This window comes from Aquila chrysaetos, chromosome 17 (genome assembly GCF_900496995.4).
Source record: "Aquila chrysaetos chrysaetos chromosome 17, bAquChr1.4, whole genome shotgun sequence".
NCBI classification, from domain to species: domain Eukaryota; kingdom Metazoa; phylum Chordata; class Aves; order Accipitriformes; family Accipitridae; genus Aquila; species Aquila chrysaetos.
In genome coordinates this window covers 23,431,475-23,447,811 of record NC_044020.1, presented here as the reverse complement: position 1 = coordinate 23,447,811, position 16,337 = coordinate 23,431,475, and the positions used below count along the sequence as shown (strand labels likewise).

The following is a 16,337-nucleotide window of genomic DNA, read 5'->3' as shown; positions in this document are numbered from 1 at the left end:
TGAAGAACAAGAAAAAGAAATAGAGAAAGTTCTCAGTAGTTTAAATGAGTTTAAGACCACAAAGGTCATAAGCATCACAGAAAAAAAAAAAAAAAGCAGTAATTAAGCTTAGAAGGGAATCCATGAAGACATCTAGTTCACTCACTGTGCTCCCAAGCAGGACCCAGTGTCATGTTTGCCAGATGTTTCTTTAATCTGTTCTTAAAAATCTTCAGTAATGAAGACGCCACAGCCTCCTTAGGGAACTTGTCCCAGGCCTTACCTATGCCTGTCTGAAGGACTGAAGAAGATTTACTGTTCCAAGGCTTTTCGTCATGTGCAATCTAAGTCCTCCTGGCAGTAATTTAAGCCCCTACTTACTTTTTACCCCTATCAGCAATAAACATGAAGACTGTTAATCTATTTCCTTTACATAAATTTCTTTTCAAAAACTTTTTTGCTTTAATTTTGATATAATCTGATTTCCTCTAATACCCGTCAGAATTTCACTAAATGAATCCTGCAACAAATCCATAACAACTGATCGAACTAAAACAAATAGAAAATCATAGAAAAGCATATGGCCTTGATTTCAAAAGTGCAAATAATGGAGAATTCCTAAGTATTTCTAGATTCCAAAGATCTTTTTCCCTCCTTCCCTTGTCTCTGCAGGTGTACCAGTGAACAATGCATGTTCTATCAAGGGTGAAAAACAAACATGCCCTTTGCCTTTTGAAAGAGGTCAAGCACGTAGAATGAAACATGAGTGAGGTCTCTACACAAGTTCTCTCTGCCCCTGCATTGCCTTTCCTCCCATTAACTCATGGTTGAATGGGAAGTTCAGAGTACTGTGACTGTACTACACAGTGAGGCAATTTGGAGAGACTTTATTTTATCTCACTGGGGAACGTGACTGTTTTCTGTGTGTGTATTTAATGATAATATGAAGCTCCGACATTTCAGCAGATGCCTGTCAGAGGTCTGGTTGCCCACATCACAGGCCACTTAGCTGAAACTTCATCCAAAGACAAACCAGCAATGTAGGTGGCCTAGGCCATATCCGTCACCTTCATTTCAGTCACATATCATATGCTGGTCAGAGGAATGGGACATGTAATAGAAGCCTTTATATCAGATTTGTGTCAACAGAGGATTCCCAACAAATCCCTGCAATTTTCCCTTGGACAGAGTCTACCTTGAAAGTCTTCCAGCAGTTCAGTGCAAAGTAGTTGCAGCAAATGAGAGGATCAGTCTGCATATTTCTGGGAACTTTGAGGAAATACTACATCGATGACTTCACACTGAAAGCTGTTTTCCAGAAGAAACTTTTTTTCTTAACTTTTGTTGAAATTTGGTTATAACATAGGGTTTAAATGCAAGACTCCATATCACTGAAAATGCTTTGTGGTCTTTGGAATGTAGTCAGGACAGTGTCAGAGTAGGAAGAGGTGTAAATACGCATTGTTTGCGTGGCACTCTTACATTCTCCTATGCTCTGCAGTAGGAGCTCTGAGTCTTCTCTACAGGCTAGTGCAGTGGGTGGTGATGTCCCATGATGCAAAAGATATTTCATTAGTCTCAAAACACAGAAGGTGCATGGCAATAAAATGATGCACTAGAGGCCTCCCTTGTAGCCTTGCCTCTGACTGGAAGGTGTCTATTTCTCCTAAGTATTTCTGTCCCTGTTCCCACAGCTTAGCTAAATGACCTAGTTTATGAATAATCTTAGTAACAGGATCTTGACCACTTTCTGTGACAACACCAGAAGTTCAGAAAATCTTCTGCTTGGTACGGGAACCTTGAGCAAGTCTCTGAGGGGAAATGGAGGACCCCAAATCACCCTGTTTGACTCATGACTCTTTCCAGAGGTCCTCTCGGTGACCTCATAGTCAGTCATCCCCATAGTCATCTTGGGGATCCTTTCTCTAGTTCTAGAAATAGCTGCTGGAAATAACACAGGTAGGGTCAGCTCAGGTCCGTGCTCACCCAATGGTATTTATGTACCCATACTATTCTTGCTCTCTCCTGTGTGTAAACAATGGCTATAAAGGCAGCCTCATCCCTTGCTATATGGGAATGCCAGAGGTTTTTTTTAACCCAATGCATTAGAGGGCTGATTTTTTGCATGCCACTCACTTAGTTCACTCTGTGGAATTCAAGTATGTCAAATTTACTCCCATGCAGATTGTGCATGCTTTAAAACATTCATCTCTTCACTACCTGTGAGGATGACCCAAGTATTACCACCAGTTCTATTCTCTCCAGATTCAATTTCACGCAATAACTCACTGCTCTCCAAGGATCTATTTAATATCATTTTTTTCTTTGCTGAGCATTATTGCTGTTTCCAATTATTTTCCTAGTTGTATCAGCCTTAATTTGTCCTGCTTGAATCTCATTCTATTTCATGGTTGTATTTCTGACTTCTCAACAGCCCAGTATTTAAGTCTCTGTCCTCTTCACTATTCACAACCTCTCCTAATTTAGTATCACCTGCAAATTCAATTGACATGACTTTCAGAGTCATTGCTATGTTAAATATAGGACAAACAGTATACTGATCTCTGACTAGATACTACATCACAGTTTCAAGTATAGATTGCCACTACTTCCAACATTTTTCTGGTATGGGACTACAGAAATTTATTTTGTTGATTTACCTACTCCATTTTTGTTGATGACAGGAAAGAATCAGACAAACATTTTCAAGAGAATGAGATGTGACACATTGATTCCCACTGTTTCCAATTTTGCCAACTTCTTTTATATTAAATCCGACTGGGGCATATCAAGGCAACTTCAATAGATCTACATTTTACTGCCAACTACCAACAGAACTATTTCTCAAGGAGAAAAGAAGAGACGAATCATCTGGGATGCTGGTGGGAAGGAGCTCCCTGGAGATCTTTGTGTGTTTTCTGTACAGTTCTAGCACATATATACAGCTTCAATTAATATTACATAACTCAGCCTAGTGTATAGGTAGTTATTATTTTCCTGTTTGGAAATCAGAAAGGATTTGGAATTAGAGTGCTGGGAACTTTTGCTCTTAATCTTGTATTTAGATCTGGGAGATCTAAACAAGGTTGTGTGAAGTTGTTGTTGGCTTAGTGGAAAGCAGTTAAGATGTGCTTGTCAGTCAGCTTTGGTCTAGTATCTCTACACCTTTGTGTTGAAAAAAAAAAAAAACAAACCCAAAACCCCCAAAAAACACACCAAAAAAATCAAATGATTAGGCATTGTGATTTGGTGGTTTGAAATTCCAGCTTTAGGAGCACTGGAAAGTATTGTACTTCATGAGAAGTGACTACCAATTTTATGTAAAAAATGTATATAATTTACAAAACTAAATTTATCATTAAATTTATGTTTTGGAAAAACAAAAATTCATACAAACACTGATGGTTGTAACTCTCTGAAATTACAGCTCTCAAAAGTCTAAAAATAATATTAATAGTACCATAATACATGTCTCTCATTAATCTTCCAACTCCACTCATCTCTGATTTCTGTCTTTGCCTTCCAGTGTTTCAGTGACATCTCCTTCTTACTATTCTATACTCTTTCACTCTTGTCTTGGGTTTTGGGGGGAGGCTGCGTGTGTGTGTAGATATGGGGATGTTCATTATGGATATCTACTCAGTATACACTTTCTCCAAAATCAACCAAAAGAAATACTTTTCCTAGACATGGGCTCAGATGAATAGCCAGGTTGGACTCTGGCTCTTCCCTCTGGAAGTGCCTCTTTCTGCACTAACTGCAGAGGAAGCTGGTGACAGTTACTCCCGCTATACCGAAGCAAGGCTTTGTGAGTTCCTGCTCCCCTCGTACTGCTTTTGTCTGTGTAGCACATCTGGTGTCTCTGTTTCCCACCTCCCAGTCCTTGTCCATTTTGTGTGCTCACAGTATGGTGATGCATATCTAGTATTGGTCAAAGAGACGATGCAGAAATGGTACACTGATAAATTTCGCTGTCTGGCTTTAAATAGTCAAGTAGAACGGCTCAGCGGGAGAGAGCGCATGGGCAGGACTCTTGTACCTCTGAAATGCGTCCTTTTTGGAGCAGGCGTGGAGAGCGCTGAAGGCTGCTTTGCTCTTGTATCACTCCCCATCCTTCCAGTCTTCCATTCGTTGACTGTTTACCCAGAACTCTTCTCTGCACATCATCTATATATTATTGGCAAAGGTTTGCCTTTGTAGATTGTGTTCTGCAATCAAGTGTCAATTTTTGTAACATATTCAAATGTTAGAATACAAATTTAGTTAACATTTTACAGTTGGTAATAAATGCTCTGGAGTCAGGGAAAGAATCTAGCATAGCCACATCCCCTTTTAATTCTTTCTTTGCTTCTCAAACATTTCATTACCAACTTAAAATTGTTACTAAAATTTACACCACTTCACTCTCCTCTGCTGTTGGTATGGTCACAGTTTGTGTAAGCTAAATTTGAAATTGCAACCAAAGGAAACCGATAATGTGCTGCAGGCCTTTTTCTCACACTTTGTGTGGGGATAAGTGACTTCACATGGTGAAAGACAATGGAGAATCTGGTTTTAAGTGTGCACTGCCAAAGCCTTGGGGTGAGATTCTGCTTCATCGAAGTCACTGGGAATTTTGCGATTGATTTCACAGGAGCAAGAGTTTCAGCCTAGAGTCTTCAAGCTAGGACACTAGCCCAGAGCTGGGCCAGACAAGCTTCAAGGAAACACAGAAAAGACATCTTTCCTCAGAGTCTAGCACTAAATGCATCTCATCCAGAACTCAAGTCATATGCTAAGTTAAATTTTTTAATTGTGTTCCCTTCACATTAAGCAAACTAATACATGTAGTTTAGAAAAGTAACAAGACTATTAAATGTTGCTAAGAGACTCCCACATAAAGAATTGTAATTTGAGCTTTGCAAATTGCAAAATTGCCAACTGGCTTAGTTCCACTGGGCCCAAGTTGCTTACATTAAAGTGTATAATGGTGACTGAATGAGTGATTTTACAGATAAATTTCAGGTAAACTGTTATCTATCTTAGGCAAATAGACTTGAAGTTACAAAAGTTAACATAATTTGGACCTTTTTATATTCTAGGGAGAGATACTGCAAGTAGTTGGGTGTCTGATTGTGTAACCAACACCTTTTAAAAGGACTTACACAGAGAAGATAGTCCTATACTTAAAATAATTTACAGACAGAAACTTTTAAAATCACTGCCAATATTAAAATAATACTGAATTATGGGAACTAGTAAAGGTCATTTTTTTGCTGAAAAATTATACTGGATAAATTGTTTTGAAATGTGCTGTATTTATTATTCCATTAACTTCTCTATCAGATGTTCACAGTTTACATGGAAAGTGTGAAACCAGATTGACTATTAGAGTAATGGTGCTCCAGATTTCAGGGTACAAAGTGGTTGAAAATCCAGCCAACTCCAGGACAATGTAAGGTAGTGAGTATTGTTGATAATTGATTTTTTTCTAAAGCCACTCATTGAAACTTGCCTTGTTCTCCCTTTTTAACATGTCCAATAGGTCTGTGTCTAGTCAATATGAACGTGTATTAAATTTATCTGATCACGCAAATTAAAGTAGGCACATGTCTGGCTTAGAATCTGTCTTCCTTATGCATGACCTTATAAGCATATTTTAAAGCCATGTGTGGCATTTCATTACCTTCTTTGAGAAAGTTCAGGAGTTACACTAAAACCCCCAAATTGAGCAGGTGACAGGATATCCCTTCCTGCCACGAACTTAATTTGTGGCATTCCACTACCGTCTTCCCTACTACTGCGACAGGCCTGTGTACCACTGTCAGTTGCTTTGGAAATCCCACCAGATGTCTAAGTGTATTTGTACATCTGGCCCTTTGCCTTCTCAGGATCAGACTCATTATGATTTATTAATCATCTACAAAGACCATTGATAAACAATGAATATTTATGACTACAGATGTAACCCTATTGTTTGTGTAAATTATAGTGTTTTTCTGGTAATGTTCTGAATGGCTTCAAGTTTACATAAATAATTCATACTTTTAAAGCCATATGTTAAACTGTCATTGTAAAAAAAGAAGTGCTGCCAGTTTTCACTTGAACCATATGTAAATATCAAGAAGTTGATTTTAAACAGTGATATAAAGACTAAGCACCTTAATGCTATTTACACAATAATGATTGCAATATGCTACAATGCACTAGATGCATTAAGCTGAGTATCAAAGGCAAAATAAGTTTTCAGTACAGCAGAGAAAGGAACCATTTTTATTTCTGCATAAATTACAGTGTATTAAATTAACCCACTCTAGCTTTACAAATTTAAATTACAGTGACAGCAGACCTCCAGCCTTTTGTCATTGTTTCTAAGTGAATGAAGCAGCTTGAAATACTTCCCTGAAACTACTGCAAGGAGCATTAATTTTTTATCTTTGAAATGAAGGTAGAATTTTTAGTAACATTGTCATATGTGTATGTGATTTTGAGATCTTCTGACACTACCTGTCTACATACCCTACAGCTAATAGTTGTCTCCTGATATAATCTAGGTACATGCTGTTGCTGCAGAGGAAAAATCAGTAAGAAATCTAGTTGGCATGTTGCAGCTTACCCTTATTCCATCAGTACTGGCATGGTTGGGTTAATGGCCACACTCACCATGCCTTGGAGAACTTCAAGAATAGATTTCATCGGTGAACTGTAGCTCATATCTCGGTTCTAATTTAATAATCAGAGCTAGTTTTTGTAAAGGTATTCATTGCATGCGATACACACACACACTTAAGTGTGTACGTATCTCTCTCTCTCTCAAGTGGTGTATATATATACTTCGAGAAAGTTCGGAATACAGTGTTAAGACTGATAAGGACTAGAAAGTACTTGGATTCGTGGATCCTCTCCTCTGTTCCGCCAGCGCCTCTGTTGACAGAGAAGATGCTGGTGTCATCTCTTCCCGTGCTCCATGACTGGAAGTACGCCCCTCACCGAACACAGTAACCGTCACACCGTACGCCTGGTCCCGTGGATGCGTGTATCTTGAGGCACAGGGACTTGGCTACTTACACATGCTTTCATAAGCCTTGTTACGTGAAAGGCCAAGTGAGTGGCCCATGTCAGGGCTGTAGCCTGTGGGAGATTTGTTTCCAAACCCATCACAGGGGAAGAAACCCAGCTGTGGGCCTGACAGATTGTTCCCATTCTGAGCGAGTGGTCTAAGCTAGCAGAAAAGCCAAGAGGTGGCCTGATCACAGTTTGTAAGAACCTACAGCCAAACCCAAAAATCTGCCAGTAGATGCTCTTAACTGACAAAGTTGCAGCTGAATGTCAAGGCTGGAAGATGCAGATAGGCAGATTCAGCTTGGAAATAAGCCATACATTTTCAACAGCTAAGATAATTAGCAATTGGAATGACCTAATAAGGCTTGTGACTGACTGTTCACCACAGAAATGCGCAAGCTGTAATTAGAGGTTTCTCTAAAAAGAATGTTAGTTAAAACACATTTATTATCCTTACAGCAAAAATCATCTCAAGGAAGTTCTGTGGTTACAAAGGAGACCAAGACTGGATGGTTAAAAATAACATTACTTAGCCTTAAGTTCCATTAATCTCCATGATCCTAGTACTGTGCCTTGCACACACTTCTCATAGCTCTCTATCGTGCATTGCTTCCACAAGTGATTTACAGTGTGTCCATTAAGCTCCACTGAAAGCTATCGGAGTGTCTGTGCTATTCTGCATGTTGCAAAGACAGCGAAAAGTTTTTAATTAAAGGCTTTGCAGTCCTTCAGCTGGCTCCAAATGAGTCTTGGCAGTTTGTTTTTGATGTGCAAGCCTGAAACAGAATATTGCTCACAAAACAGAGCCATCTTTACTGTTAAAATGCCCTTACTGCTCTCTAAGTGAGAAGAATAGAAAATGTTATTCTCTCTTTTAATGGGTCTTAAACCAAAAGCTCTTTCAGCTTCTGTGGGAGTGTGAAGGTAGAACTCCAAGGGAGAGATCCAGACTGGGACAGACACAGGCGCTGGCAGCAGTTTTGTCGTTCCTCTCAGAAGTCTGAGGGCTAGTGGTTCCTGATACAGGCTGGAACAGTCCCGTGAACTTGTCCAGTTTCTTAGCTGTAATTACCACTGTGGGCCACGGCAAGATCCCAGAAATGCTGATGTGCCTTGATTGTGCCTCTTTTTGTGTCTCCACCCTGGAATCAATTGCCTTCCAAAACTGCCTGCGCTGCAGGCTTTTTCTAGCTCTTTTAACCTCCAAATAGCTCTGAAGTATCCTTTTCTCCTTGCCTTTATCTTATTTATGGCCAAAATAAAATTATAGGGACCCTTTATTTCAGAAGAACCTCATTTCATTCCTTGTCTTGAACCTGCAATATACACGCAATATTTTGGGTGTTATGCAAATACAGAAGAGCTGTATTGGATAACACAATTCTAATTTCTAGATGCTCATTTGGACAGCACAGTTTTTACACAAATTAAAGCTTTTGTTTCTACTAAGAAAAGTGGAGTTATAAAAAGGGCATTTACGTGTTTGATGCTTCCCGGGCATACTTAGAGATGAACTTCTGGATTCTGTCATTAGAAATAGAATTTAGCAGCTTTTTGCTGTCACTAGCTGTGCAAGACCCTAGGGAGCAGAGAAGAGGGGTCCTGGATTCTGTTCTTCCCTGAGCATCTTTTACTAAGTTCCAGTCAATTATTGCAGCTCTGTGCAAGTCCAGTGAAGTCATTGGGGTTGCCCAGGTGCAACTGCACTGAAGAGCCTGAATTTCAGAACTGGAGTTACACAGCAGGATGCAGAAGAGAGAAGGTATGTTGCTTTACTCCCCAAGTGCAGGTTGAGCTGGCATGGCTGATGGCTAGAAACACCTGCTTCGAGGAGGTGTTCTCTTGTGGGAAAATATAAATAAATAACTGAAATACTTGTGATCTGAGCAAACTGGCTGTGGTTTAATTCGCAGAGACGCATAGAACTGTTTTCACAAAGCTGCCTCATGCTGTCCAAGCGCAGTATATTTCCAGGTTTCCACAGCTCAGAGGCCCACCTGAGGATGCAGAGCTCCACATGTTGGATCTTTGCCACATTAGGTAACTCATAAGGAACTAAACCACCAAGCAAAACCTAGATGGTGCTAATTTTTTTTCTTTTCTGTTATTTTTTAATTATTTTTTTATTTTCTAATCGGAAAGAATTGTATTCCTACAACGAACACATTCAACACCACGTTAAACATTAAAACAGGAATGCATCACTACACCCAGAACAACTGTTTTTTCCTCCAATACGATTGCAAATACATCATTGTATTTAAAGAAACTGAAAGAAGGATTTTTAAATATATCTTTTAGTTTGTCTTGTTCACCACAAAAATATAATCTCTATCATGAGGTTTTCTGTCTGCATTTAAATATTTCCCTGCAATACACTTTGTCTTGGGGAATATTCCACAGTGTAACATATCTGTCATTGAGATTGTTCTTCAGATGATCAGTTCCATCTTGTTAAGTCAATAAATACATACTCCTCTTGGGCCTCTCCAGATAGATTCCCTGCCAGCTTTGCTGAGTTTTCATCAACCTTCAGGAAAGCTTTCCCACCCCTGTCTAAAATCTAGGCGATGTTCTGTAATGCACGTTGTTGGTTAGAATGGGGTATGTGCCATATCTTATGAGAAATCTATGAATGAATTCCACTAACTTAGAATGAACCACACTCGCTGCAGTGTGCAAGTGTAATATTTTGATCGCAGGCAAGGTGTTCTTGATACCTCACAGTACAGACTTTTAGCGGCTAGATGGCACTATTGCCAGAGAGTAGAATCAGGTGCAATAGAAAACACCACGCGAATTTACAGGTTTGCTTTTCTTAGCAACAGCTGTGACAGAAGGTAGCTTTCAGCTGCCTACTATATTGATTTACATTTCAGAATTTGGTTTGTGCCATGTATGCTGTCTAACTCAGTAATGTTTTCATCCAGCTTTTAATTTCTTCTCGTAACGGCATAGCAACTCAGTCGTGTGTTCAGGTCTCCCTTTGGCTAAGTGCTACAGAGAACGGCAAACTCATGGCGAAGTCACCTAAGGTTAAAGGAAGCACGTGCATGAAGAGAAAGCTGACTAGATGGCATGCTGATCTTCTCTTCCTTCCTTTATCCATTTGTCCCTTCCCATGAACATCCTCCCCTCTCTCCTCTTCCTAAGTCCCCCGCTTCGTGTCATTCATTGCAAGAAGGGACTGGGAAACCACTGCCAGAGTGTCTGTCACTCCACCGAGCTCTGTTCAACCAGCATTGCCTTGTTCAGTGTTCAAAAGCAAATGTGATTTTCCTTATGCCAACATAGATGTGCGGGGTGCCAGTGCCTCAGCACTGGCAGCAGTGGCTGCTGGGGCGGCTTCTGGGAGGAGAGGCCAGGGCTGCTCCAACAGACCCACCGCAGGGCAGATCCGAGCCCCTCAGCAAGATGGTAGCACCTCTGGAAGGCGTGTATAAGGAAGGGTAAAATGCTGCCTGGAAGCGAGGAGAGAGGGGAAAAAAATGTAAGAAACAGCCCCGCTAGCACAAGGAGAGAGCGGGAGGAGGGGAGGAGGTGCTCAAGGTGCCTGAGCAGAGATTCCCCTGCAGCCCTTTGAGAACCCATGCTGGAGCAGGTTTATCCTGAAGGACTGCAGCCCGTGGAAGGGCCCACGCTGGAGGAGCAGAACAGTGTGAGGAGGAAGGAGAGGCAGAGAGGAGCTGTTATGGACTGACCCCAAACCCCACCATTCCCCATCCTTCTGCTTGGGGAAGGAAGTAGAGGAGTCAGGAATGAAGGACTGAACTTGGCCCTGGAAACAAGTTAGGTGGAGGTAAAGTGGAAGGAGTTTTTAGTTTCGTTTTATTTCTCATCATCCAAATCTATTTTAAATAGTGATAAATTAGATTAATTTTCCCCAGGTCAAGTCTCGTTTGCCCATGATAGCAATTGGTAAGTTGTCTTCCTGTCTTTACCTTAACCCACAAGCTTTTTCATTTTTAATTTTCCCTCCCACTCCCATCCTGTTGAGGAGGGAGAGTGAGAGAGCGGCTGGGTGGGCATCTAGCAGCCAGCCAAGGTCAACCCACCACAAGAGAAAGAAGTATTTTTGTCCTGTTCAGCAAGGTAATTTTTTTTTGGAGGCAGTCCATATTTCATTTAGTTATTCTCAGTAATAAATTGGAATTTTAAGAATCGGTTATGCTTCTAAATCTTTATTCCAGGAACTTATCTTACTGAACTCATCAGGCACAAAGTGTTTTTGAAAAGCAATAATTTACATAAAACAACAATTCAAGTGCTAAACCTAGGGCATCCAAAATGACTGGTGATGCTAGATACCTCTATGCTCTTAACACACATGCTGAGATGAAAGAGGGAAAACACTCTAATAACTGCAGTCCTTAAACTCTCTTGAAGTTAGGACCCTTGAATGGATTAATCCTAATGTCTCTTAATGCTTAAAAATGTAGGCTTAGGCACACCTTAGTTTCTGATATTCATCTCTAAAAGTACATGTCAATCATTACTCAATTTTCCTATTTTTTTTCTTCTTCTTTCCTGTAACTCTCCAGTTCTGTTTTACTAAAAAAAAAAAAAAAAAAAAAAAGGGGGGGGGGGCAGGGCAAATAGCTATTTCTTTTTCATAATGGACAACTGTTTCTTAAGGTATTCCCTGATTTCTCAGTTTTGTAAGTTGCTGAGGTGTTATCGGGAGTCTTCCAGCATGTGATTTTTTTTTGACTTGGAAAGCCAGTAGATCATGTCAGAATCCTGGCTGATGTTTCAAAAGACAGTAAATGTCTTACATCACCAGAAATATTGAACAAAAAATCCCCAAACATGAAAAACCCTAGTCACTTTGCCACTCAGGATTTGGTGAGCATGATTCATGATATGTGAAAGTTTGATCTTGATATTATGATTTCTTATTTTCCAAAATTCTTACTGCTAGAGGCATTTTTTTAAAGTAATTTTCTTGGTAATTTTTGTCTCTTCCTGGCCCTTTTGTAGAAATCACAATTTTCTCTTTCCACCTCAGTATGGTTATAAAAGATTTTCTTCTTTCCTTTAACTGCTTTGGCTAGCATTAACTCATTCTGCTGTTTTGATTCTTTAGTGTTTTTCCCTTAGTGAAACTGTTAGACATGGTGTCCTTCAGGCCTTCTTGGAGTATAATCACTTAGACCTTCTTTACGTCCTGTATAATTGCTGAGTGGTAAAAGCCAAAATGAAATGAAATGCATCTGTGCTTTCACAGAAATGCTTTTTAAAGTAGCCTTCCAGCTAAATGATGGACTCCATTTATGTACTGTATGGAGTATTTATGTACTGCATACATTGGGCCAAATTATTTGTGCTTCTGCTTGGGTTTGCTATGACCCAGTCCTGCCAGCATTCTCCCAAAGGAGACGTGCTTAACTTGTCTGTTTGAACAGCTGAGCTGAGAAGAGGGGATGCTGAGTAATACTCCTTCCCACAGTGTTTGAGGCACTACCACAATGGCAATGTATGCGTAGACAGGATCATGTCTTAGGTCTAATTCCACATCCCAGTAAACTCCATGAGATAATTCACGGCTGCATTTCTGCACTTGGAGTATATACTGTGCTACTAGTATATACTAGTGCTACTTTGGGAAAGCCTTTTTACAAAGGCATAATACTCCCAGATTTTTATTTTTATCTGAGGACAATTGTGCCTTAGAAATGGTTTATTTGAAACCTTTGACCTGAATTCTAATCTGATTTAAATTCATTTAAATTCAGAATAACTCTGGGTTAACTCCAATGTAAGTGAAGTGCTAGTCCATGGGATAGCAACGGTGGTTCACAGAAATGCAAACAGCAGCTGGCTCTGTGTCCTTAGTTAATTTGATTATATAGTTTTAGTTTAACTTAAACAAAAAGTAATGACCTTATTATTATTTTAAGAAACCTATTTTGAGAGGAGGGAATCATATTTCCTACATAAATCCATTTTCAAATATCTTCTTTAGATGTACACGTTGCTAGAGATGGAATTGAGTTTTTGTGGGGAGAGAAAAAGCATACTGGATTTCACTGATCTCAGTTGCTTTAAATTACGCAATGAGGAGAGAGATGCTGTTTGCACATGAAGAAAACAAGGTTGGCAGCAGAGATCACAGAGGGGACTTGCCTTCATAGTTTCTTTCTACTGTGGACCAAGTACCAGCAGAGGGATTGGGGTGTCTTTGCAAGAATTATCTTAGGAGTCACATTTGGCTATGGTAACCATCAGACAAAAAATCTGTGTTCAATGGTAGTAAGCATTCTTTTCACAATTTCTGTCTCAAGCACTATCCTTCTGAAGTTTTACAAGAAGCAATTCAAAATAAATTCAAAATAAATTGTTGAATTTTACTTTGCCTAAATGTAAATTAAGGTGAATCTCAGGGCTTTCTCCTAATATTATGAAATTTAGTAAGAGCTGAAAACATTTTTTCAAATATTAAAATCATAGTTACATATGATATTTTCTGATTTTTGCAGACATTTTCTCTATGTCTTATTTACCCTCTTGTCTCTCAAATTAAAGTCTGCTTTAAAATATCAGTGTTCGAAATCTTCTAATCATCTTCAAAATTACAACAGGAGTAGGGGAATTGAGAATGTTTTTCAATAACAGATCTCACTCTAATATTTGCTATCATACAGTTCTGTAATGTCTGTTGTTTTATCTTTGTGTTTTGTCGCAGGATGAAAAGGAGAAGCTGACATGGAGTGACCGTATGCCTGGATATGCAGCAAACTTTGGATTGATTTTATTTATGGTAATATAATCTGCATTTCTACGCATGTATTAGGTGTGAGAAACTTTGCAATGGGCATCTTGAGTGGAATCCTGAACTGGTGTTCTCAAAGATGCTAAAAATCTGAAGAAAGCTAGGGTTGTAACCTACAGTTTGTGAGAAATACGTGTCCTACTAGGAAGATTCATAGAGCTCAATGCCTACCTCCAGCCTTATTCTCTTTTTCCAAAGGCTGCTTATGAGGGAGCTGTTGGCCGGATGACTTGCTGCAATGGCAGCAGCTCATTACTAGATGTTGTTTCTCCCACAGGGTTTCTGCTCCGTCCTTCATTATCTGATGGAGGGAATCCCACTGCTTATTTGCTTGTGTGCACAGTATTGCGGATGCTCTGTCAGAATGACATTTAGAAGTGTTGAGCCTACTGGACAGGTGACATACAGGTGAAATAAATCTGTTGCTAGAAGTATTTCTCCAACACGCATTCAGGGATGGACTATACTGTAGTCGAGGAAGAACGTGGTATACAATCCTCACTTGAGAACAAGAATAAGGTGTGCAGGTCAGCCATCTGTAAAGTGTGGACACCACTGTCCTAGCAAAATTTCCAACAGACCATAAACACTTCATCAAGCTGCTAGACTTTGTAAACAGCAATAGGAAAGCCTCACTAACAAACCTTAAATTACGTTGTCAAGGATCCCATTACCCCTCTGGTTACAGAAATTACTGAATGAAAGCATGTATTCACATCTAGAGCCAGCATAAAATGGCAATGAAATATGCCGGTTTACACCACAGGAGCATCTGACATGGGAAATTTACTTAGGGACTAAATTATTTTAAAATACCTAAGTGCATTTCTAATTTACTGGAATTTGCATATACTGCAACAGATGTCCTGTGAAGATTTAAATATATTTTCTGACAATCAAACCCATTTTATATTCACATTGAAGTCAAATTAATGTCTGCATTTTTATAAATATATGTGTATACATTTATGAAGATATATGTATTGTATAGTAAGTATAGTTTCTGTACATATTAGGTGTGTCATGCATATATATATATGTACTTACAACATTTTTAGTGACTTTACCGTCCTGAGGCCATACCAAACATTTGTTTTTTAGACAGAACCTCTAACTGGCATCAGTTGGGACTTTGCTTAAAGCAGAGTATACTGAGAATGACTAAGCATATAGCCCCGATTTAGCTTTTACAAGTCATTCTTTTGCAGACAAGGTGCTTACATGTGCTCTTGACTTTAACCACATGTTTAAATCTCCCCTAAGCATGAGCTTAAAGTGCTTTCCTGAGTCATAGCCTATGTATTACACTCCCTGCTTACTGTAACATCTGAGAGAGATTTATAAAGTTAAAATGTAGAGCTCCGATTCTTCAGCTTCTGTTAGTGACTAGTGGCACTGTGCTGGCTTTCACCCTTTGGAGAAGTGGCCGCAATGATTTTTTTAGACTATTTTGAGCATTAGTAAGATGTAAGCACCTACAGGAGACAACTTACAAACCACACATGAAATTCAAGTCAGCCCTTGATGAGGGAGAGCCAGCTCTGCTTTCCTACGTGGAGATTACAATCTGCTCTTTACTGTATGTGATGTTTCTTTGTTTTCTGCTAGATTAGTTAAACAGGGATTGGAAACACCAGACTAAAGTTTGTTGTCAGTCTGTGCAATAGAATTGCACTGAGAAATCTAAGTTGGGCTCATCTACCTCGGTTATTATTATTCACACAGACTAATTTTTTTAGCCATAAGCACTACATACATAATAGGTGATGAAATCTTGAATTTACGTGTGTGTGTGCACATGTACAGGACACAGACACAGAAGACTCAGACACAGATGTGCACACACATGTGCTGCAATTTCTAGTGCTGCAGAAGTGATTGTTGAATTTTTAATACTACCTTTTCCAGGCCCAAAGGCTCTGGTGGCACAAACCCATAGGCATTTTCCATGAAGATGTCTACATTGCTATAGAATGATGCTGTTGTGTTCTGTCCCTCCTCCCCCCAGCTTTACTTGCCATACTTTCCTTTATGATTCTTGACGTTGCTAACGGTTTTCTTATTGTAAAACCTTTTCTCTTTATTTTTCATTTGTGTACTTCTTTTGTGTGCTTCACTTTTGTGAATCTTTTTTCAAGAACTGTGTTGTGTTTTGTTTTGTTTTGTTTTGTTTTGTTTTGTTTTTTCTTTCTGGCTTTTCTCCTGCCTTTATTAAGCTAGGCATGCTGTTTGTTTCTTTAAAAGTGCAGGCTGAAAAAAATGTTTGGTTTGGTTCTCTTGCCCAATTGGTCTTCGTGTTTTACACCAACAATAATTCCAAGGATTATTTTACATATTTATGGATGCTTTAAAATCTGGTCACAGTTCTTTTGTTGTACACAAAGCCTCACCTGACTGCAGAGGGGGCAGAAGATCCAACCTTGATTTAAGCAATGTCTTTTGCAGGGGTTTTAGAACAGAAGTTCACAAGTCTTATTTTTGCCCAGTAAGACCAGTGTTAACAGGAGGTCTAGACTCAGCTGGGCATATACAAGTTTGGCTTGGG

The 16,337-nt window shown here is 39.4% G+C and overlaps 1 protein-coding gene across 4 annotated transcripts in view; it reads left to right on the top strand.

Annotated features, from left to right (window-relative positions):
* Nucleotides 1–16,337, top strand: part of ANO2 (anoctamin 2) — a 203,910-nt gene that overhangs the window by 140,206 nt on the left and 47,367 nt on the right. For all 4 annotated transcript variants that reach the window (XM_030040823.2, XM_030040822.2, XM_030040820.2 and 1 more), the window contains one exon: nucleotides 13,706–13,780. In XM_030040823.2, coding sequence (XP_029896683.1) covers nucleotides 13,706–13,780 — 75 coding nt within the window. The remainder of the gene's footprint in view (nucleotides 1–13,705; nucleotides 13,781–16,337) is intronic.